The sequence below is a fragment of the Parasteatoda tepidariorum genome, chromosome 6, assembly GCF_982258835.1.
Source record: "Parasteatoda tepidariorum strain Cologne lab strain chromosome 6, Ptep-v5.0, whole genome shotgun sequence".
NCBI classification, from domain to species: Eukaryota; Metazoa; Arthropoda; class Arachnida; order Araneae; family Theridiidae; genus Parasteatoda; species Parasteatoda tepidariorum.
The window spans coordinates 22,895,761-22,919,929 of NC_141760.1; the positions used below are offsets into that span (position 1 = coordinate 22,895,761).

General features: G+C 32.2%; 1 protein-coding gene across 2 annotated transcripts in view; it reads right to left on the reverse strand.

Annotated features, from left to right (window-relative positions):
• Positions 1 to 24,169, reverse strand: part of LOC107456042 (uncharacterized) — a 110,412-nt gene that overhangs the window by 67,850 nt on the left and 18,393 nt on the right. For both annotated transcript variants that reach the window (XR_015434554.1, XM_087165542.1), the window contains exons 4-6: positions 14,950 to 15,013; positions 6,835 to 6,880; positions 3,551 to 3,591 (exon numbers count right to left, since the gene is read on the reverse strand). Coding sequence is in view for 1 of the 2 variants with exons in the window: in XM_087165542.1 (XP_087021668.1) it covers positions 3,551 to 3,591; positions 6,835 to 6,880; positions 14,950 to 15,013 (151 nt within the window). In the remaining variant the exon portion in view is untranslated. The remainder of the gene's footprint in view (positions 1 to 3,550; positions 3,592 to 6,834; positions 6,881 to 14,949; positions 15,014 to 24,169) is intronic.

Here is a 24,169-nt window from a genome sequence, read left to right on the forward strand (position 1 = left end):
CGGTGTTGTGACAAAGGTTAGGTTAAAATGAACATGCATTTTAATTTTCAAGTGATAGTTAATTTTATACATTAGATGTCGACATCAATGTTGTGTAAATTTAATAGTTAGTTAAATACGAGATCTTACGTGAAAAATCAATTCGGGCCGAAATCACATGCTTCAGATTGCAAGCCCCATTGTCTTGTTACTTGCATGGAGTGATACAACTTCATTAAGATGACTTTAGTATGTATCATGTTAATTTGAGTTGAAAATTAGATAACACGTATTTAAAGTTTAATTTAAATTTAATGATTAAAATATTCTTGATTACATATTGATACCATAACATTAAGTAATACAAAAAGGGGAAAGGAGCTCGGATTACTCACCAGGGAGTCATATCTAAATCTAGTCACCTTCCAACAGCTAGGCAAAACTTCTACTGATTCCTAAATGGATGCAACCCCTACAGCAAGAAGGGACTTCGCCAAACTCACCCTTTGGCACACTTTGTTGATGTTTTTGGCGCACTTACTATTTTGGGATTCCTTGCTCTGCATCATCCCTCCCCCGTCGTCATATCTAAATCTAGTCACCTTCCAACAGCTAGGCAAAACTTCTACTGATTCCTAAATGGATGCAACCCCTACAGCAAGAAGGGACTTCGCCAAACTCACCCTGTGGCACACTTTGTCGATGTTTTTGGCGCACTTACTATTTTGGGATTCCTTGCTCTGCATCATCCCTCCCCCGTCGTCATATCTAAATCTAGTCACCTTCCAACCAGGGCTAAAGAGAATACAAGGGCTAGTTCACTCCGCTCTTAGAGCTGAAGCTACGATTTCCCTCCTCATGACGTCACTGTGTCCACAGATCTCGGAGATCGCAAGCAAAGATATGATAACTTTGCATCTTTCTCTTTGTAAAAATAAGTTAGACTTTTTCTGGTTATTAGCCTTCAAACTTTACGTAATTAACACATTATTTCCGTTCATAAACATAGTTCAAAAAAAACTTTCTTGGTTATTATATTAAAAAAATACCATTTTAAACTTATAAAAATGTTTTGCTAGTTGGTGAAAATGACACGATAAATACTTAATTTTAAAAAGTTCAGTTTTAACTTTAACTATTAAAAAAATTAAGGCATATATCGACACTTTTTTTATCTACATATGTTTTTATAAAGATAAGTTAAGTTAAATTTAGAATCCCTGATTTTAAAATATGTCGTTAATAGCAATTTGTTCATACTTAATCATTAGGAAACATCAACCTTAAACGCTAATTACTGAAACAAAATAATAATTTAGGTTCATAATGACATTAGAAATTTTGCAATTGTTTATAGACATTTAAATTTACGATGATATAATTTATAGATATTTAAATTGAAGCGAATATAATTTTTAAAAAAAATCATAAATATTTAGAATAACTACATTAAAAAATATGTTATGAAATTAGGAGAATTTCAACTATATACTATATATTTTATTAATACTTTTTACTTACATTTTAATTTTCTTTTACTTTATCCGTTTTTTAATTCTTTTCACCTGCCTTTCTTTATGAAGTAACGAGGCGGTTTCTATTTAGATAATGAATTTTTATAAAAGTTCTTTACGACAGAATAAACGTATTGCTGTTTTATATTAACTGTGTCATTTCGGAATCCATTCTTTACATAGTTGTTCATTTACTTTAGGGAACACGCGAAAAATTATACTTTTTCCTTTTGTTTTTATATCAGAATTTTTGCAAGTTGCAATCGCGCAAACTGGCATTTCGATAATAGTTTTAAATTCTTGTAAATTCACTGCAAAAACTGAGGAACGTCATTATAGAAAATAACAAATGTCTTAGAATATCTCGCAAAAAGAAATGATCCAATATTAGTTAGAGCTAGTAAGGCCAAACACTGCGTTCTTGAAGTAAAAGTGCGAGCTTTGCGCCAAAGTGACGTCACTAGAGTGACGTTGGAGGATCGGCGCGTCTAGAGATACTTCAAAGGAGTGAACCAGCCCTTCTATTCTCTTTAGCCCTGCCTTCCAACAGCTAGGCAAAACTTCTACTGATTCCTAAATGGATGCAACCCCTACAGCAAGAGGGGACTTCGCCAAACTCACCCTTTGGCACACTTTGTCGATGTTTTTGGCGCACTTACTATTTTGGGACTCCTTGCTCTGCATCAGGAGCAAGACGAATGTTAAAGTGATAATCAGTCAATTTGTCCCTCACAGACAGGAATCACTCGTAATGACAGTCTCAGACAAGTACTCTGTGAATGCTTGGGATTTTATGAGAGATTCTGTTTCAGGAATTTGTATTAATTACTCAGTGTATATTTGTATTTTGTTAGAGTGCTGAATTGGATGTCCCTTTGGTTTTGGCTGAACCCCGTTTCTGGATCATTGACTTTACTTTCATTGACTTCAACCTTCCGCAAATTTAGTTTTCCGATTGATTTATTTTAATATGTACTGCTTTATTTTGTATGGTCAAAAATAAGAAAGGCTTTAGATTGTAAGGTTCGATACATCGAATTGTTTGAGTGGAACAAAGATCGGGCAAATATGCACAGAAAGTAGTGAAGGTTGGAATATCAAAGTTGGTAATCAAATACAACATTTCAATGAATCACTTTTATTATTCTATTCAGATAATTAGATGTATCAAAAACTTTGTTTTGTTTACAGTAGTTGAAGTAGTATTTTATTGGAGTCAATATAGAGCTGCACTATGGGTGTTTGCAACACCCTTGAAGATGACATGACTGGACTTCTCAATTTCTCTGCAGAAGAAGTGGTTGCCAAGCTGTTTTAGCAAGACGACCTGCGCATGACGACACAAGCATCTTACGGTGGGACAGTTTAACAATACCTTCGATTCCTGCACTGACTAATCAAAGTGGTCACCTACCTGCTACTGAGTGCTACTAGTGATGAGTGCTACTAGTGATCTACTGAGAATCGTGTCTTACAATTAGTCTATTTTGGGACAATTATGTTTACAATCTTCTGATTTTCGAGTTAGTCTTTAGATGTGACGTCATAAACTTCACTATAAGCATAAAAACTTAATATATTGTAATTTGTATGGTCCACAGGAAATTGTGTTTGTGCTACCTGAACCTGTTGCATATACCTTAAATGGGTACATTGTATGTAGTGAGACTGATTCAATGCAAAAATAAGCCTACGCTGTTTTATTTTGCAAGGCCTAATAGAAATAAGGATTTATATTAAATTCTAAAGAGATTTGGTATGAGTCAACCGTAGTTATGATTTCAAATATAAGTTCTTAGGAGTTTTATTTTCATAACATTTAAATAAAAGAAAAGCATTTTATCTATATAAAAACTTTAAATGGTGAACTAACAAAGCATAGTTGTTATAACTACATATACGGAATGAAGAACTTCTTAATATGGTGGCTAGACCTGTTTCCTACAGAATATTTATATATTAGAAAATAGCATCGATGCGTATTATCTATCTGCTACAGGATAATTACCAGTGAGACGGCACAGATACACATAAGAAATATTTTATTTTATACTCACTGACACCAAGGAGACACTTCGTAAAAATTGGATGAATTACACTGAAAAAATATTTGAAAAGAAAATATCGAAGATATTCTTGCAAAAAAATCTACTTTTTACTTTATACTAATAATCATACACTACCATTTTTAAATAAACACTAAAATATATTGAAGAGGAATTATAAAAAGAATACAATGAATAATTTATGGGTCGCAAATTTCGGTCACTCAACATAATTAAAGCAAAAGTTACACGACCGGACAATCTCGCTAGCCGTAAGATAAAACGAAAGCGCCTCTTTCGAGGAGGGAAAACATGTAGAGAGTGCAACGCTGAAGCAACAAACTTTGTTCATTTCGACGAAGATGGATCGATCAGAGGATAGCCTTCCAATGGGATGAACCGGGCTTGAATCCGAAACAATGGTTGGTCGATAGGAATTCCGCATCCGGCTTGCACCGATCCCACTGCTGACGTTAAATATCGTCTGAGGTAAACGGATCATGGGTTAGAGTATCCTTTCTAATCTAGTAAAGCTAACCTTGGAAGGTTTGGGGTTTTTCCACACCATGTAACGCAAATGCGACTTAGTTCCATCAAAAAGTCCTCCACGAATCCAAATTTCCCCCAATACTTGATCTAGGAGTTTCTTTGTCTTCTGGATTTATTTCAAAATTACAAGTTAACGGGGTTGAACATTAGCTGTCGTAAACCCAAAAATTGGGTCGGCTGTTCAGTTCGATGGTTCTAAAATTTCGACGAAGCATTTCTGTGAATAGTTTCTTCACCCTGTCATGCAGCATTCGATAACGGCTATATTTTGTTGAAAAAGTACAAAAAATCGATATAGAAATGAAGAACTATTGCAAAAAACAGCCTCGATTGATCATTGACTATTAGTAAATGTAATTATATGAGTGTGTGTGTTGCTAAGCGGCACACCACGCAGTTTTCTAGAGAAAGGATGATCATAATACTTCATATAGAATGGGGAACCCCATTAATTTGCCTCCCTTCAGAAGTAACAAGTGCGCTCTTATATTAACACAGTCTACAGCGATTCGATCTTCCTTTGCTCAACTCCTTCCTTGAGATCTGATATTCTTTATATTAATGTTTGTTTATGGTTAGTGGAAAGTTATTTGTGGCACTTACAACTTTGTATATAGAAGGCATTCCGTTGGTGTTTAAAGGTAAATTAATGTGGCGGAAGCTGTTATCATGAGGCTGATATCTACGAAATGCAAATTCTAATCATTAAAGCCTAAACCGTATTCAGTTTTGACCCATCACTAGCAAACAGTAGTTTATCTAATTTAAGAATAATTTTTCCCAGACTATATAGCAGTGTTCAAAATTAAAAGAATTTGCATAATTTGTTGAATTTCCTGAAAACAACTGGATTGAATGTTCTACTGCTTCGAAACAAAGATGTAAATCTTGTGTGTCAAATACATAAGCGTATATGTGCGTGGGTAGAGCTTTTAGAAGAATAGTATAAGAATGGCAGAATCTGCTTGCACATCTAGCCAAATTTCTCGGTGCTTTTTGCAGCAGAAAAAGCCAATTCTTTTAATTTCATTTCAATCTACAGAACGTTCAGATGATGAAGAGAGCGGTAAATTAATGGAAATAGTTTTTGGACTTCAGATCTATCGAGAGAAAGCCTAGTCAAGGCCGGTCAAAATCCACAACAGTCAATGAAAATGAGTATTTGTCGATTACAGCGAGGTAAATAACAGAAATGCTTCTCAGCGCGATCTCTATGCGGTCCCAGAAAGTCGAGTTTCCAGGATTACTGTCTCCAGATGGCTCCACGAGAGCAGGTTGTTTACAAAAACACCATTACGCCCCCCTGACTTTTGTTAAAAGAAGAATCTGTATACGATGGTTCAGAAATTGAAACATGAGTCAGCCTAAAATTTAGACTGACACTGGGCTAACTTTAGGCCCTAAATGTGTCCCAATGAGCTCTCATATGAAGTAATCTACACTCTAATGTTCGAAAAATATACTATTATGGCGGTTTGCTGTTCTCAGCAGACATAATGCTTAATTCATGCTCCGTGTCTTCGAGAAAGGTATTGGTGTGAGGGTTGAGTCCTATGTTCGCTTTTTCAAGAGTGCAGTTCGTCCTGATTTCATTTTAATGGATGAAACCACACGCCGCACCATTTCTAGTGGGTGAAGATATTTACCGGATGGCCAGCCGAATCTCCAGATCGCAACCCTATAGAGCATGTCTGGGACGCTTTGGGAAAGGCAATTGCACATGTAGCCCCCTCCAAGAGCCAGCTAGTGTTTAAAAACAGTATTTCTGGACGATTGAGATAAACAGTCACTCATAAACTACCTTATTTGCAGTGTGAAATCACATTATAAGGTCTGTATATCAGAACGAGGGGGCCATACCCCCCATTGAAACTTTTTTAAATTCAATTCTGCAACAACTTTTTGATAGCACACTACTCTGGTGAGTGTTACGTACGATCATGCGTCAGTATTACAACCGTAGAATGGTTATAATTTTATTTTTGCATTATTTTGAACTATATCAACTTAACGAAACCAACGTTCAAGCCAAATTTTATTAAAATTTGTCCTGTAGGTCTGAAGATAATCCACCTAATATAAAGAATTCTCTTAATTTTGAACACCGGTTTAGATTGAATTGCTATTTGTTTTAATATATTAATTTTTCGGAGGTTTTTTCTTCTTCTGAAATCAACTTTTATGTTTTGAAAGCTTGTCACGCCCCGTATTACCCCTTTTAAATTAAAAAAAAAACAAGTGTTATTTCTTAAATAACTGCTACGTAAGTTTCATAAATTATCAATATATAATTTTTCGTTCTGTTGCTCAAATAATATAAAACACTAAAGGAAATAAAAACACTGAAGTTGATGGTTTCTAGAACTTCATAGCAGTTGTGTAAGCAAATATCATTTAGAAGAGAGCACATTTAAATTAACAGAAAAAATTATACTTTTTGAAATGAATAGGTGGGTCTACTATAGCGTGGTAACTGTGACATCTCAGAAAGGAGTGTGACTATTATAGTTAAAGCTTATGAGAAAACATGTTTGTTATGTGTCTGTCTTATCCACCAAATTAAAAAAGTGGCAATCACACGAAACCTAATTTTCCTAAAATATTTATGTTAATTATGCTAAAATATTACTTATTTCCTAAAATATTACATGTAAAATTTATCAGAATGTTTTGTGGATAACATTTAAATTATCGGTAAGATAGAATAAAAGTAAAAAACAACGAATTAATTTAAAAAAAAGACTCACCGAAACTTTTTCTACCTCCTGATAGGTCACATCGTATATCCTTTCACTGAAAGAAGAATTAATACTTATGTAGTTTTGTGGCGCAACTTCCATTATTAAATATCATTTCACTAGTATATAACACAGGCTTTTTCAGTTCTATCTAGGGGTATTTTTTGATAGATGAAGTTTGACATTGTCTATTTCTACTCTCCCCACATTTTTGACCTGTGGACGTGCTATGAACACGCCTCATTCGATGAATGGTACACATTGAAAAGCTGACTTGCTATGGATGGATGATCGGGTAAAGCTAAGGGTGGTAGCGCTAGTGGTTAAATTGCTCTCGCAAGACTTCCGGGTTACTGCTTCCGATATATTTTTAAGCTGCAGATTGAAATAACGCGCCATCATATTATTGCATCATATCTTTTGCAGTATTTCACATGTACCGAGTTCTTTCCTTCAGCCTTTAAACTTCAGCATTATCATATTAATATTATAATCAGTAGAATATTTTCTAATTAGGCTAACTTAAAAAGATATTTTCAAAGATATTTTTGGCGACATTTTATTCAAATGTAGCCAAATAAGGGATAAAATACAAAACATGGCAAACCTTAAGAATTATTCACAATGAGATATTAACTTTCCAAAATGTTACGACCTCTGAGAATCAATACATTTCTGAAAGCTCTTATGAATGGTACAATTATGTTAAGATTTGAACCCAAATTACAACAACAAAACTGCATAGAATATTAGGCTTGTTCACACATCGCCTCGTAGTCATAACATAAGCGGAGGGATACACCGGAAATTTTCTAAATTTCTTCCGGTTTAAGGACGTTTGTTATTGTTTACATTAGGCCACCCATCCATTTTTGACTGCGTCCTCCTTGTGCTGTTGCTTCTTCATCACATTTACACACAGCGGCTCGACTGCACAGGAGAGAGCCCACTCACACATTCGTACAGCTCTCACTACAAGTGCTCGAAACCCGGCGCTCTTCCTGGTCTTTCGCAAATACGGCAAGTTCCCTTTCATCTAATTCCATTCATGATAAAATTCTAGTTTCGGAGTATTGTGGCGTAACTACGATTATTAAACATCAATTCATTAGTATATTTTGATAAAAGAAGGTTGGCATGGGTCGATAAGACCTACAGTTTATACAATAACCACATTTATTGGCCTCGATGTATGCTCGCTTATTAGAACGCAACTACCAATTTCTTTTTAGCAGTTTATAAACAATCCCCTCATTCCGGTATTATATATTTCGAGGAACAGTATCAAAACTACAAAATTTCTTTGATGTAAAAAAAAAAATTAAAACATAAATTGAAACATGCGCTGTTATAAAAACAACAAATTTACAAATTTTTAAAAAAATTGAGGCAGGCGAAACCACTAGAAAAATGAAACATTTTTAAATCTCGCTAAACTCATAGTTTAAATGCCAAAGTAAAGCGTGATAGAAATACATATGCAAGCTAGCATAAGTTATCGAAATTTGAAAAGAAAAATATTATATTTCACTGTCAGTGAAGTTAAGCATAATTGTGCTTATTCTTAGTTGCCCAAACGGCATTTCAATGGGATATTTGCAAGTGACGTTGGGTATCTCGATCCTGATGAGTTGTTGAAACGTGGCATTTGTTTACGTTAGCAACTGTTCTTTCCAGTTTGATTAGAGTAATCCAAGCCCGTCTAGTATCAATTCTCTTAAATGATGCATTCAATATCCTTTCCCAGAGATTGTCTTACAAAGAATTCGATTCTTTACTTTACACAAAGATAACTACGAAGCCATATAAAACATAAATTAACTAATTTTGCATTGAAGTTACCAGGAGACAAAACAAAAATTTATCATAGTTACGATAAAATACAAAAACAAACAATAAATCTACTTTAAGTAGACGAGAAAGAATATATTTCAACTAATTCGATGTGCAATACTGAGCTGTATTTAATAAACTTCACGTTAATTAATATTGTAACATCTTGGACAGCTGACCCCCGAGTACATTCCCCTCTGGCATCCGGTGTCTTCCCACGAACTCGATGCACCTGCGAAAAAGAGGAAGGAGAAAGACTGGACTCTGTAACACAGCCGACGGGCAGTCTGGTGAGACGAAGCATCATGAGCGGATCTTGTGCCGTCTCGATTTGAGAACTTTTTATTACATAATTTTGTGTTCGGTAGAAGTGATGATAATTGTAAATAACGGTGCATATAATTGTAATACAACCTTGTACATACAATATTTACTCAGAAAAAGTTATTAAGAGATTGTTTGTTTTTATAAGAGTTTTAGTTCACTCTGAACAAGTAACGAAATCGTTACAATATTCTAACCTATATGGAGAAACTTAATTCAACTTAAATCCGCCATTTTGATTATTAACTATCAGCTGGTGCTGACGCCATAGGTCACATGTGTGGGTATCCATGATCTTCTTGTTCGTGAAGTGTGCAATTACCCAATTACAAGGCTTTTAAATTTACTAAATTTTAAAACATTTAAATACCATTTTTTAATACTAATAATTATTTGTTTGCAATTTTTTTTAGCACGGAATTTGAATTCTCAAACTTGATATTATTAACCTTCAAATGAAAATCTATATATATATATTTCTCTTACACGGTGACAAAAAATGCCTCATTACAACTCCCCGAATGGCAACGCTAGAAAATCGACCTGTGATTGCCGCTAAAAATGTCACATGCCAAATTTAGCTGAGATGGCTCAACGTATAGCGCTTTTAAAAACGGAAACTGAAATAACCAGAGAAAGCATAAGCTAGGCAGAAGTGAGTAGTCTTTGTCGATAGATCTCTATTTTAGTATTTTGTCGAAAGCGCTTTTTTCACGAATTTATATATTACGAATTTATTTCACGATTTTTGATTTAGATCACGAATTTATTTGTTCTACTAGATTTATTTGTTTATGCAGTTTTTTCCATTGCATTTCACTCACTCAATTTTTAATAGATTTAATTACAGCCAAAATTGTAATCTTTTTAAGGAGGTATCAGGTTTAGAAATTTTATCTTAAGATTTTATACTATAGCACATTTCTAATAGGTTTAACGAATTATGTCCTTTATTTGAATTCAAATTTATTTTAATGACTTAGTATTTACTAAAAAGATGTAATTTTTTTTTAAAAAAAAGTTGTTAATATGGATTTGAATGATTGTTTTGAATTCTTAGAATTTTGTGCATTTGCAATGTACCTAAGTTAGTAGCGAGCGAAGCAAACCATATAAGATTGCGTAGCAGTATTAAGAACTACTAGTATTAAGAAAGCCTACTAGTATTAAGAAATGTTTTAATGGCAAAAATCATTCGCCTAGTCTTAAAGAAAGTTCAATATAACTAGTTGACCAAAGAAAGTCCAATTTAATTACCAGTTGAACGGGTCAAATTAATGTTAAGTCCACTTTTAACTTCTAAACGTTAATGCTCATTTAATTGCTGATGCTACCTTTAAGTTCTTCAACAGCGAATTAAATCAAAGTTACTTTCTTACATTTATTTTTTGCTTTATACATAAAATGTATTGTTCACTGTTCTGTATCCATGAAGAATTTTAGCCCAAAAAGATTGCAAAAATTAAAATCAGTTCCGTTTCGACATGAAAAAAACTTATAAATGAAATTCACTTGCTGGCATAGTTACTAAACGCAAATAAACTCAGTTTGATTTTGACCACTTTGATTTTTTAGTCATCAATGGCATCATTTAGATAATTAGCACATTTGTCTTTTTTTTTAAATACTAGCATTTGTTGTCCTAAACATTTTACTAAAAACAATACCACGAAACCATACAAATGTGTAAAAAATAAAAATCAAATCCCCTCTCACTTGAACAAAACGATCGTTTATAATTATTTTATTAATTATCAGACAAAATTTACATATTGTCTTGTTTTTTGACTGTACGATTTTAAATCTTGAAATTCTTGAAATTCTACTTATTAAAAAAAAAAGGATCAGCTATTAATTACAATTACATATTATTAATTATTTCATGATGCTAATTATAATATATTAATTATTTGCTGGTTATAATCATTACAGAATGATCAAAGTTTTAAAAATTGTTTTATGACTCGATGAAATATGTTTCATGATGATCGCAGTTTTGAAATTATCCAAACAAAGGCGATAATAAAATCGTTCATTTCATTGTCTAATTTAGGGACTCTACCTAACATACGCACTATAATTATAATACTACAAGATGCTAATTATAACAAACATATTAATTATTTGCTGGTTATAATCATTACAGAATGATCAAAGTTTTAAAAATTATTTTATGACTCGATGAAATATGTTTCATGATGATCGCAGTTTTGAAATTATCCAAACAAAGGCGATAATAAAATCGTTCATTTCATTGTCTAATTTAGGGACTCTACCTAACATACGCACTATAATTATAATACTACAAGATGCTAATTATAACAAACATATTAATTATTTGCTGGTTATAATCATTACAGAATGATCAAAGTTTTAAAAATTATTTTATGACTCGATGAAATATGTTTCATGATGATCGCAGTTTTGAAATTATCCAAACAAAGGCGATAATAAAATCGTTCATTTCATTGTCTAATTTAGGGACTCTACCTAACATACGCACTATAATTATAATACTACAAGATGCTAATTATAACAAACATATTAATTATTTGCTGGTTATAATCATTACAGAATGATCAAAGTTTTAAAAATTGTTTTATGACTCGATGAAATATGTTTCATGATGATCGCAGTTTTGAAATTATCCAAACAAAGGCGATAATAAAATCGTTCATTTCATTGTCTAATTTAGGGACTCTACCTAACATACGCACCATAATTATAATACTACAAGATGCTAATTATAACAAACATATTAATTATTTGCTGGTTATAATCATTACAGAATGATCAAAGTTTTAAAAATTGTTTTATGACTCGATGAAATATGTTTCATGATGATCGCAGTTTTGAAATTATCCAAACAAAGGCGATAATAAAATCGTTCATTTCATTGTCTAATTTAGGGACTCTACCTAACATACGCACCATAATTATAATACTACAAGATGCTAATTATAACAAACATATTAATTATTTGCTGGTTATAATCATTACAGAATGATCAAAGTTTTAAAAATTGTTTTATGACTCGATGAAATATGTTTCATGATGATCGCAGTTTTGAAATTATCCAAACAAAGGCGATAATAAAATCGTTCATTTCATTGTCTAATTTAGGGACTCTACCTAACATACGCACCATAATTATAATACTACAAGATGCTAATTATAACAAACATATTAATTATTTGCTGGTTATAATCATTACAGAATGATCAAAGTTTTAAAAATTGTTTTATGACTCGATGAAATATGTTTCATGATGATCGCAGTTTTGAAATTATCCAAACAAAGGCGATAATAAAATCGTTCATTTCATTGTCTAATTTAGGGACTCTACCTAACATACGCACTATAATTATAATACTACAAGATGCTAATTATAACAAACATATTAATTATTTGCTGGTTATAATCATTACAGAATGATCAAAGTTTTAAAAATTGTTTTATGACTCGATGAAATATGTTTCATGATGATCGCAGTTTTGAAATTATCCAAACAAAGGCGATAATAAAATCGTTCATTTCATTGTCTAATTTAGGGACTCTACCTAACATACGCACTATAATTATAATACTACAAGATGCTAATTATAACAAACATATTAATTATTTGCTGGTTATAATCATTACAGAATGATCAAAGTTTTAAAAATTGTTTTATGACTCGATGAAATATGTTTCATGATGATCGCAGTTTTGAAATTATCCAAACAAAGGCGATAATAAAATCGTTCATTTCATTGTCTAATTTAGGGACTCTACCTAACATACGCACCATAATTATAATACTACAAGATGCTAATTATAACAAACATATTAATTATTTGCTGGTTATAATCATTACAGAATGATCAAAGTTTTAAAAATTGTTTTATGACTCGATGAAATATGTTTCATGATGATCGCAGTTTTGAAATTATCCAAACAAAGGCGATAATAAAATCGCTCATTTCATTGTCTAATTTAGGGACTCTATCTAACATACGCACTATAATTATAGTATTACATGATGCTAATTATAATATATTAATTATTTGCTGGTTATAATCATTAAAAATGTCAGGATAAATAAAGCGTTGGAAATTGTTTTATGACTTAGCCTAATCCTTGCTATGGCAATACTATAATCATATTATTTAGGAAATACAATACGCTTTTATTGTTAAATTATGCATCGTATATAATAGAAGAAATGTTTTTTTTACTAGCATTTTAGAAATTGTGCTTTGGCTATTTCATTCATGAAAGCTTTGGTGTGATAAGCTAAAAAGGAGTAAAAGAGAGAGAAAAAAAGTAGTTACAAATTAGTAACTAAAAATAATATCGTGTATTGTTTTTATTGTAAAATGTCATTCCAGAAGAAAATCAAAACTAAATTATAAGCCTTCAATAAGCCAGACACAATTGAAGAGTTTCTTTCTCTTAAGTTATTATTTTAACTATAGAAATTATGTTATCCTTATTTAAACATTCATTCTGTTCCTGAATAATTGGCATGTTGCAATAATAGCACACGAAAATGATTTATTTACTAAGAATAATTTGATCAAAATATGTTTTTTCCTGACAGTTTCACTTATTGTATAGCTACAAAACGTCTGCATGCATTTGATTTGGTTTTTGCCCGTGTTTGCCACCAAACTTTAGCGCTTTTTTAAAAGCACGTTTTTTTAAAATCCACCAATGAATGATTCAACTAAACTGATGTGAAGAATGATGAAACTAACGTTTTCGAAAAGGCAAAAAATAATTAACGACGGAGAAATATTCTCTATTTCTTAATGAACCACTCATTAAAGAACTCTAAGATCGATTAAATATCGATTTAATCGATTATCGATTAAATAGTAAAAATCTATTAAATATTGTAGCAACCTGAACTTTAGAACTTAAAACTCTATATTACCCAAGTAAAATTTAGAAAAATGTTCAATAACGATAAACGCATTCCATAAATAACGCCTTATTTATCGGTTACACAGCAAATTCTTGGGTCAATAAAATTTCAAGGACTAAATTCAATCTCTCAGTTATATAAAGTCGTTTTTGTGTCTAGCCGTTAAACAGAAATATTTCAAGTCGTTATGATGTTAGAAAATATGGAAAACAGCTTTTTAAGGAAAGTAAATTCTTTGTATGAAATTGAATAATAAATTTAGAAGAAAAAATTCACTCAATCGGTCTATTTTATAGCGCACTCCGGTAAAAATTCACTTCAGGGTGCCCCTTGGCGAAATTGGCGACTGATGTTTGGCGCCATTCTTGTTTGCCCGGAACATCGTGGTAACAGGAATGGCTGCCAAAATATAATGATATTTCAATAAAACATCGGTCAAAACTTTATAAAATTGCAATGAACCCGATATGAGCAAAATTAATAAATCCAATAAAATGCATTTTGAATCGAAACAAAAATTAGTGGAGTAAGCACAGAAAGAAAAGGAAAAAAAACTACTCACTTTTTCGTTAAGCTTGAATATCCTCTGATTTAGGTGCACCGAATTCTCTAATGGCGGTTAGATACTGTCTAAATTTATCATGAATAGAATCTGTGTACCTCCATCGCCACATAAATTCTGCGAAATACGAATTGAAAATTGCGTCTGTGGTACCTTACTGGCGATGACATTTTTTTCTAAAGTCCCAATTTATGACTGCCCACATACCTTCGATCCTATTGACCAAAAGCGAAAGTAACCTTACCAGCCGGTATCCAACTTTGAACTAACGGATCTCTGAAATCACATATACCGTTGAACATTTAAAAATATCACTAAAATCTAAACCAGTCAGAATCACGATTGGGTTTCAACATCGCCCAGCTTGGCGATCAACCGCGATCACAACTTGGCGAGAATCTAGGGGCACCCTCAAATATAGTCTACCCGCGCACTCCTATCAAAATGAAGGCATTGGTATATCGTCTGGAAAGAAACAAAGCATTGCAATACTTACAAGCATGGATTTCTGCACTCTTCTTTGCAATTAGTTTGCAATTTTTCGGAAATGAATATATTATCTGCAAAAAAAAAAATAAATAATAAATAAATAAATAGATTTCGAAGTTTTCTAGTTATAAATAAAAAATTTACCTTAAAATTAGTCTGATGTGAAAAAATAATTTACGTACCAGTTTGTTTAAAAATCTTAAAGATACTCTAGAGAATGACACATTCATCTATATTCTGTTGGGAGAAAATATTTCTTATCTAGAGTAAGTGCGCTGTATAATATTAGATGTTAGTTATTTATCTTCCAATAGAAAATAACACCAACCAAGGCAATAACCACGAATTGAAAGAAATTTAACAGTTGCATTTTGAAATGGTTTTTTGTGATTTAAGGTTACCTCTGGAATGTAATGTAAACTGCAATTAATGATCTTATTACCATCTACTGTGTTAATAAATGAATAAAATGCCATGTTAAATATAAATGAAATATTTTTAAAAAATGACAAATTTCAGCGTCTTACCTGAAGTAAAACTTTCTCTAATCGATTACTGACTCCAAACTGCAGGCCTGAAATGCCTCGCATCGCATAATTTATTTTCTCTCTTGTTATTTGTTCCCTTTTGCTTATTTCTTAAGTGAGGTAATCTTTCGAAACAAATATCAGAAGAAATAAAATAAATCCTATTCATATCAAAGATTTTAATTGATTTCAATTGTTATAGAGAAACGTTAAACATTTTATTTTGGAATGAAGGGGAAGAAAATTGTTCAAAAATCTTACAATAAGTGACAGATTTCTAGACTAGTCTCGAAAGAATTTGCAACTAGACTATAATCGAATGTCTAGGCAAAATGCTTGAACTGCTTTTCTAAGGGAGAATAATGCCTTGGAGACAGTATGGCTCTCACACTTAAAAGTTAAGTAGTTAAACAACTAAAGTTTACTAAAAAAAAAAAGAAAACTATATGTTTGATCCAAATTTTCTTTTGGAAGACCGACGCAAGTAACTTGCAAAAGCAAAGAGAAATTTTGTTGGGAATAATTCGATTTTGCAACTAAGCACCATCAAGTCATACCACGGACAATCACTTTTTGTTGCCTGATCCTATCGCCAACGTGTTTCTTGCCAAACTTTTTTCCTGAATTAACAAACTTGTTTTCAGATTTTGGCCAACACTCTAATACAGTACTCTTCTTTTAAACAGAGTTCGTAAGGTCCTCAAAATACTGAAATGGTAGCAGAAAAATGAAGAAGATAAAATGTATTTCACACCACAATATTCAATTTCATTAAATCGAAATTTCTGCTTTTAAAATTTTAAATTTAAATATAACTTCATAATATAGTATTATGGTATAAGCCAAGCGACTTCTGGTGTAAATTTTTGAAAGCTCAAAACATGCCTACTTTTATTATCATATTTTTTGAAGTCAATGAAGTTTTTTTTCGCATCAGCTTTTATGGATTATTCATTTAGTAACACAGTGTATTAAATTAATTCAAGTAATATTGAAATGAGTTTTATATTAGACTAGCTGTACCCGTTCACACGTTGCTGTGATTAATGATCAAATGTATACAATACATCAAAATGGAAATTAATAATAAAATTATCCCTACATATATGTCATTTGAATATAATGAAACGTAGATATACATAATTGATGGTAGAATAAACATGTTTCTTCACTTGTGATATTAAACAATACTAGGAGGCTTCGCCCCCTGCTCGCTGGCGCTCACCAACCCCCGGAACTGCTTTCACAGTTCATTTCGGATTGCTTCGCAATCCAATGCTCGCTTTGCTCGCTCATTGGATACGTTCTTAACGTCTAGTTTTTGTATACTTTTTTGAATACTGAAGTTCCGAAAACTTTTCACTGTAGGAAATTCTAAACCTGTACATTTCAATATTAATTTGAAATTGCAAACAGTTCACATATTTTTCTTAATCACACTATTCTAAATTTCAGTTGTTGAGAAAAGTAACTATTGTAAGTTTTGTTTTAAAGTCTTTCCCACCAGAGAGCTAAAGCCATGTGTTGTAAAACAATATGAAATAGTTGTCTGCCACTGAACGCCGGATGTAAAGCATCGGCTTTGATGAAGATAATTTTGTATTTTTAATTCTCTGAAGGGCGCCACCTTAATAATATGGAATTTGTAAAATAAATGTATATATTTTTGAGTGTTGATGAAGCCCATCATTTTGTGTTTTCATCAGTGTTCAGAAGCAGAACAACTATAAGTTTTTCATTTTATCACAAAAAAATAAAATGTATAAAAAACAAAGAAAAGCGTAAGAAAATGAGTATAGTCATAGAAAAAGTTAAAATTATAATATAGTATTTGTCAGTTAAAATAAAACTTTTTGTTTAAGTCATTGCTAACAATTCAAGTTTCTCCGAGGCAATTCTAAAGTATAAATTAAGGTAGTATTGTTAAGTTGAAACACAATATTGTTAGTTTTGATGTCAACAATACAATTCACTTTTTCACAAAAACGATTGTTTCCATTGTTAAGTTCAATGTCAACAATTCAAATTTTTCTGAGGCAACTCTTAACCTCTAAATATTATTTTTTTATGTACACATTTCTAAATGTCAGTATTCAACCACAAAACAACTTAAAGTCCTCAAATTTAGCATGAAGTTGTAAAATGTAATGAAAGAGGGTCATAACAATAATGAAAGTAGAAGTAAAGTTAGTACTGTAAAATTAAAACAATATTTTTAATCAATGAGCCAAGTTCTTCAAGAAGCAGTTGTAGAAGTAGGTTGTTTATTTAAAACTTTTTATAGAATTTCTTTAAGAACATAATTGTTAATTTGGGCATTTGGCGATACAACACTTTTAGAATTGAAGGATTTGTTACGTCAAGCGCTCAGGTATCATAATTTTGATCTAGTTGCGTTTCTATGTCATTTTGATTTATGTTGCTAAGTTAACTTTCAAAAAATTCTATGGCTGGCAACAGCATTTTTATTTTTTAAGTTGTTTATTTTTATTTCTTTTAGAATTCGTTATTTTTTTAGCGAAATGTTTATTAACCTAACAGAATTCTTTGCCGACTGTTTTCTCTATGAATGAAGAAAATAAAGTAAGTATTTAACTGTTGTGAAAAGAATCTTATTTAGTTGTACGAAGTACTTCAGCCAAAATTAGGGAGCCACGTAAGAGAATTATATATATTAGATCAGAAACTCATCATTAAAAGGCAGAATGCTTTGGTGTTTTCAAAACAAAGCAAACGTTGCCACCGGCGGAAAAGAAATACAGCCAAAATTTGGGAGCCACGTAAGAGAATTATATATAATAGATTGCAAACGATATCATCATGAAATGAATGATATTTGATGATTGATGGTGAACTTTATCTTAGTAGTGCTTGTAAATATACAAAATTTTCATTTTGTATATTTACAAGCACTTTTGTATATTTACAAGCACTATCATATCTGTTCACAAACGTAAAATAAGTTGGTACTTCAGAGTACAGTAGTGTCCTTGCAAAGGTATCATCTCTACATAATGTAAAAAATTCAGTTAATGTTGTTGGCGGTGGTGACATTGCTCTTGCACATACATTTTCTGATGTAAATTACACACGCTGTCCATTTTCAAGATGTACTGCTAAATGAACAACGGTTGGATATCGCTCATGAATGGAAAATGATAAAATACGCCATACAGCCTAATTGCTACTTATGTAGCGTCCCAGTTTATATTGGGTGACTTCATCGTTAGAAGCAGTTGTATTTTCCAGTGCATACACTGCCATATCGCTTCCTTTGTTCACATATTTGCAAATATATTTTATAGCTTTCACTGAATTGCAGTACTCAACATTTATGTGCGCGTTATACGTTTTTAGAAGTAATGGAGAATATGGTACTACCCAACGATTATCAACATCAATAGTATTGTTGAGTACTTTTAGTTTTATGGATTTTCCACCATCTTCGGTAGATCGTCGTCGATAGAGTGGATATCCATCATTGCCTGTAATAGTTTCAGCAAGTAAGTCTCTAGGATACCGCTTTGTGCACTTTCCATCTGACATGCATGGCGAATTATTATTTAGTGAGCCACATGGACCGTGAATCATATTTTTTGAGACAATATTGTGCAAATCTTTATCAATTTCAATGTTTGGTATTTCAGCAGAGATGATTTCATCAATTCGGTTAGGTGTTATCTTTTCCATCATCCATATTAAAATATGCGCATGTGGTAAACCTCTTTTTTGCCATTCAATGGAATACATCCAACAGCGCGTCTCTCCAAATACATGGTGTTTGACAATAAAATCCATTAAAGATTTTAACTTTTGTTTAAATACACGTGCAGAAATATCATGACGATCTGATGACGATTGTCCAGTTAATAGAAGTTCCTTTATTTCATCCCATGCTGGGTTGCATGTAAATGTGATGAAAAAATCTGGACGACCATATGTACGAACATACGTCATTGAATCTTGTGCATATTCATGCATGTGTCTTGGGCTACCTGTATATGTGGATGGTAAAATGACTATTTTTCCAATTTCACTGAGATTGCCATCATTTACAACTGCATCACGTAAATGGATGTACTCTTCAGAACGCAATTTGACTTGATTTAGTCGTATGTAGAGGAGTCTTTCACTTTCTATTTTTGCATACATGTCAACAATGTATTGATGAAATAATTGTCTGCATTTCAATATATGATTATCAGCATTGTCACGAATCATCATTCGATGTGCATAATAATGCATAGCACTGACCTTTTTGTTCATGTCCACATTAGTTGTAGGATTTCTCATATTAATATTAAAATGATACCCATCCTCTCCTTGCCAAAATAGAATGGGATATTGTAATGCATCATATGAACGATGCGTTTCTGATACTTTCTGGACGTCACCATTTCTACGATGAAGAATTATGTCGCGAGAAGTAAATTCTTCACCAACTATGACAATTGCCACTTCATCGATCGTTGGCGCGTTGAATTGTCTTCGATGCTGACCAATAGGTGTTTTATCTGCCTTTATTATTACTTTGTAATCGTCAGATGGCATTTGTTCAATGGCGGTTTTAAATAATTTAATTAATTCATTATGTTATTCAAACAAATTTTGTAATTCAGCGACAATCTCTCGCTTAGTACTCATATTCAGTTGACACCGTCTGTTGATTTGTTCGTCAGTATTTCCCATAAAATATATCTGAAGATATTTGTGATCAGCATTTGTCAAGGGTAGTAGTGATCCAGCATGGTGATAAATTTGCCCTTGTACTTTAAATGTTGGCATATAATTTGTGCTAACGATATTTGTTGCTCCGAACGATGTCATTTGGAAGCATGAATTGTACTTGCGTATATTTTTCAAAAAAATGTTTGATTGACTTGTTTCACCTGATACTAAAGTTAATAATGGTTCAGGTGGTGAACGCAAGTCTGGTAACTTTACTTCTCCACCTGCACAGCACATACCTGGTGCTTCATTTTTAAATTTTTGAGCACCACAATACGTACACTTTTTATCCATTTTTTCAATAATTACACTTGGGTGAAGACTGTAATTGTAAAGGGGATTGTAATTGAAACCACATAAATTCAAGTCAGTATGTATCGTTCGTCTTGTCTGCGTTCCGCGAATTCGATTCCTTTGCTGCCTTGCTTGCCTCTGTTCACTCGTTTCTAATGTTCGAGCAAGAGCAATGTGAACTCGATCTCTTTCTCGCCTTTTTTGCCTCTGTTCACTCGTTTCTAATGTTCGAGCAAAAGCAGTGTGATCTCGATCTCTTTCTTGCCTATCTTGTCTCTGCTCACTTGTTTCTAATGTTCGAGCAAGAGCAGTGTGATCTCGATCTCTTTCTTGCCTAGCTTGTCTCTGCTCTCTTGTTTCTGACGCTCGTTTTTCTCTTCTCCTTTTCGCTTGATTTGTAGATCGACCAACGGCACTTCGCTTTGGTGGCATAATTGAGGGGTTAAATAAAACGTATTTTCAAAAAATATTAAAATTTTTCTCGTATTAATAATCTTAAAAGTTCTTTGACATCTTAAAAAACAACTTACAAACGTATTACATTCTATAAAAAATAATAGAAGTTGCCATCGTCAGTCATTGTAAAGTATAAATAATACAGAATATGATATCACGCGAATAATACAAACTATAACAATAATACAAATAATCTCAGATGCAGGAATCTAGCAAATATTGCATAACGTCATACTGCTAAGCTGAATTTCAAACATCATTACTAATTAAATGTTATTTTGATATTTTTTGGATGAAATTTGCTTTCACCTTTATTTTTATTAAGCCGTTTTCACAATACTAAATCTGTGATACGACTAATAATTACGAAACCTATTCTCGTTGATTTTACGTGCTTGTGCTCACTTGACATAAAGAAACTTGCGCGAATTATAATTAAATATTAAAGTATATGTAATTTACTTTTCTAAAAGAATAGAGCTATAAGATAGAAAATATCACTGTTGTTATCTTCAAGATATTTGAAAACTGAATCGTTTAATGCAAAATTTAAAACAATGGCTAACTTTTAACCAATCAGAAAATTCCATTTCGACTTTCGCTGATATCGCTGGAACGGTTTGTCGTAGAATGTTCTAATGTCGACAGAAACCTTCCTCGTGCTTTGAACTATCTGTATGCCAAGTTTCATAGCTTTCTGTCGGATGGTTTAGGAGTCTATAAAGGACAGACAGACAGACAGACACACATTCACTTTTATATATATAGATAATTACATAGGCTCTTATATTGAAAAAAATAATAATTAGTCACAGTTTTCAAAAAAATCAATGCAGTGCAAATTTTTTCACTGATAGATTTAAGATCATTTTCTTTAAAAACGTCAAAAATTCCGTCTACAAATAAAATTTCAAAAGTCAAATGAGACAGTTATTTCTTTCAAGTTAAAATTTCCATCCTGCTTGAAATTTGTTTGAAAGTATATATATTTTTTTATTTATCGTTTCTAAAAAGTATTCTAGATATAATTCGGGATATACTTTAGGCGTAATTCGATAGTGTTTATTTTTTTTCTTAAAATTATTCAAGCTATATGTTTTAATACACTTATAGTATAATAGTAAACGGGCTTCCAACGCATTTACTTATCCTTGATGACACTATCAACAAATTAATGAGGGAGGTTAAATAAATATTAACAGTTTCATCGTTTTAGTCTTCAAGCAATAAAATACTTCGTTCAAATTGATTTTAATTCTTAGATTAACGAAATTAATCTAAATGTTATTTGGAGCAATAGCATTTTAATATACAAGAAAATATAAGAAAAATTTGTATCTATACTTTTACCGTCTAGCTGCGTAATTTTTTTTAATTAAAATAGCTTAAAAAAAATTTCGTAGTTTTTATTACGTATTTTTAAATCTACATATAGAGTTAAAATATTGAAAGAAAAAATTTTCAAAAGAGTTTTTTCCTTTTTAATACAGAATAAGACCATAAAAAAATTGTAGCAAAATTTTGATAATTAATCATGGTTAAATTATGATTGATTTCTTGAAATACAAAGGTCAGACTTATATATTAAGGAAATTATGCAAAATACTTACAAAATATTTATTAGAAATGAAGTTTAGAACGATAAAGTTCGAAACAGGACTCAATGCAAAATCCTACCATGCAATCTTCGCACCGGATTTGTGTTTCTTTGCAATTTTTCCTTTCATGTTTTGTGTTGTGTAAAAAGCAACAAACATCACACATTGAAAAGAGCGCGTAAAATGTTACAAAATAGACTTGCAAATTTCACAGAAATATCTGTTATTCCAGACTGCTATCTGTTAGTCCAGGTTTGAGAAAAAAAATTAAACATCACAGAAAAGACGAAATGAAACCATGGACTAGAAAATAGCGGGTTGCAAAGTTAAATAGACTGAAAAGACGACTGACCAGACGACTAAAGGCCTGGTTTCTTAGGACAGGACGCCGTCAGCTGGAAATCAGCGCTAACCTCTGATTGGTCCATTTGTGAGTTTGATAGTATACGTCATCGAACGCTCATCTTGAACTACAATTGTCGTCCAACTCAACTGCAGTTGGATTACAACGTGACGTTAACCACAGAAGCAATGGCGGACAACATCCAACAGCACATTGAAATCAGCCAAGATTTTGATTTTGACATTAAACATAGTTTCTTCATTAAACATAGCACTCTTCATTTAGCTCAGCTATAATGTGTTTTTTCTTGGACAAAGTCATTATTTGTTCTCTAAAACACTGATCGACAATAATAAAATCAATACAAATTCGAAATAAATATTTGTTTACGTTATTAACGCATGCGCAATGAGAGATAATGTCTGAGTTGGACCGACTGCTCACGCTGAGCTAACAAAAAAGTATTTTTTTGGCGTCAGCTCTACGTCAAAGGCGCTAGTTCTAAGAAATCAGGCCTCGAGCTAACAAAGCAGTATTTTGTTGGCATCAGCGGGACATGGACGTCACGCTGACGCCCAGATAAGGTGCTTGTCCTAAGAAACCAGACCTTTAGAAAGAAACATCGCATTTTAGAATTAAAAAAAGAAAACGATATCAAATCAAAACAACGTGAAATCATGAATGAAACTTACGCTACGCTTGCGTAAGGCAAGTTCCTTGTTAGTTTTCAACATTTAGACTCTAATCGCTCAATTAAATATTTTTCTCTCATTGTCGTCAAAATATTTTTTTAAAAGTAAAAAATTTTAATTTTCCGGCTTGCTACTTTATAAAAACAACTGAAACTTGATTACATAGATTAATTAATAGGGTTTAAAAGTGTATGACTCTTAACTCAAAATTGTTTTCGTTCATCATTATATTAAGCAATAAAAATAGTAAATAATTGTTAAAAATCATTTTTACGTGAAATTACTTTTGGGTGAATAAGTTTCATGAGCGGTTATATATACAGGGTGTTTATAAAGTCCCGAACCCATTTTGATGTTTAATAACTCATAAAATAATAAAGATAGATTAAAATTAATAACATAAATGGTTAGATAGACTCAAAAAGTTTCATGACCCTTGTCAATGAACTCCCACGTGTGCCCCCTTCGTCGCACGGAGAATATCAAGTCGATAGTCAATTTCACGCCAGGTAGCGGCAAGCATGTCGGCATCTACAGAGGCTATTGCGGTTGTAATTCTGGCTTTTAGGTCATCAATGTTCGACACGAT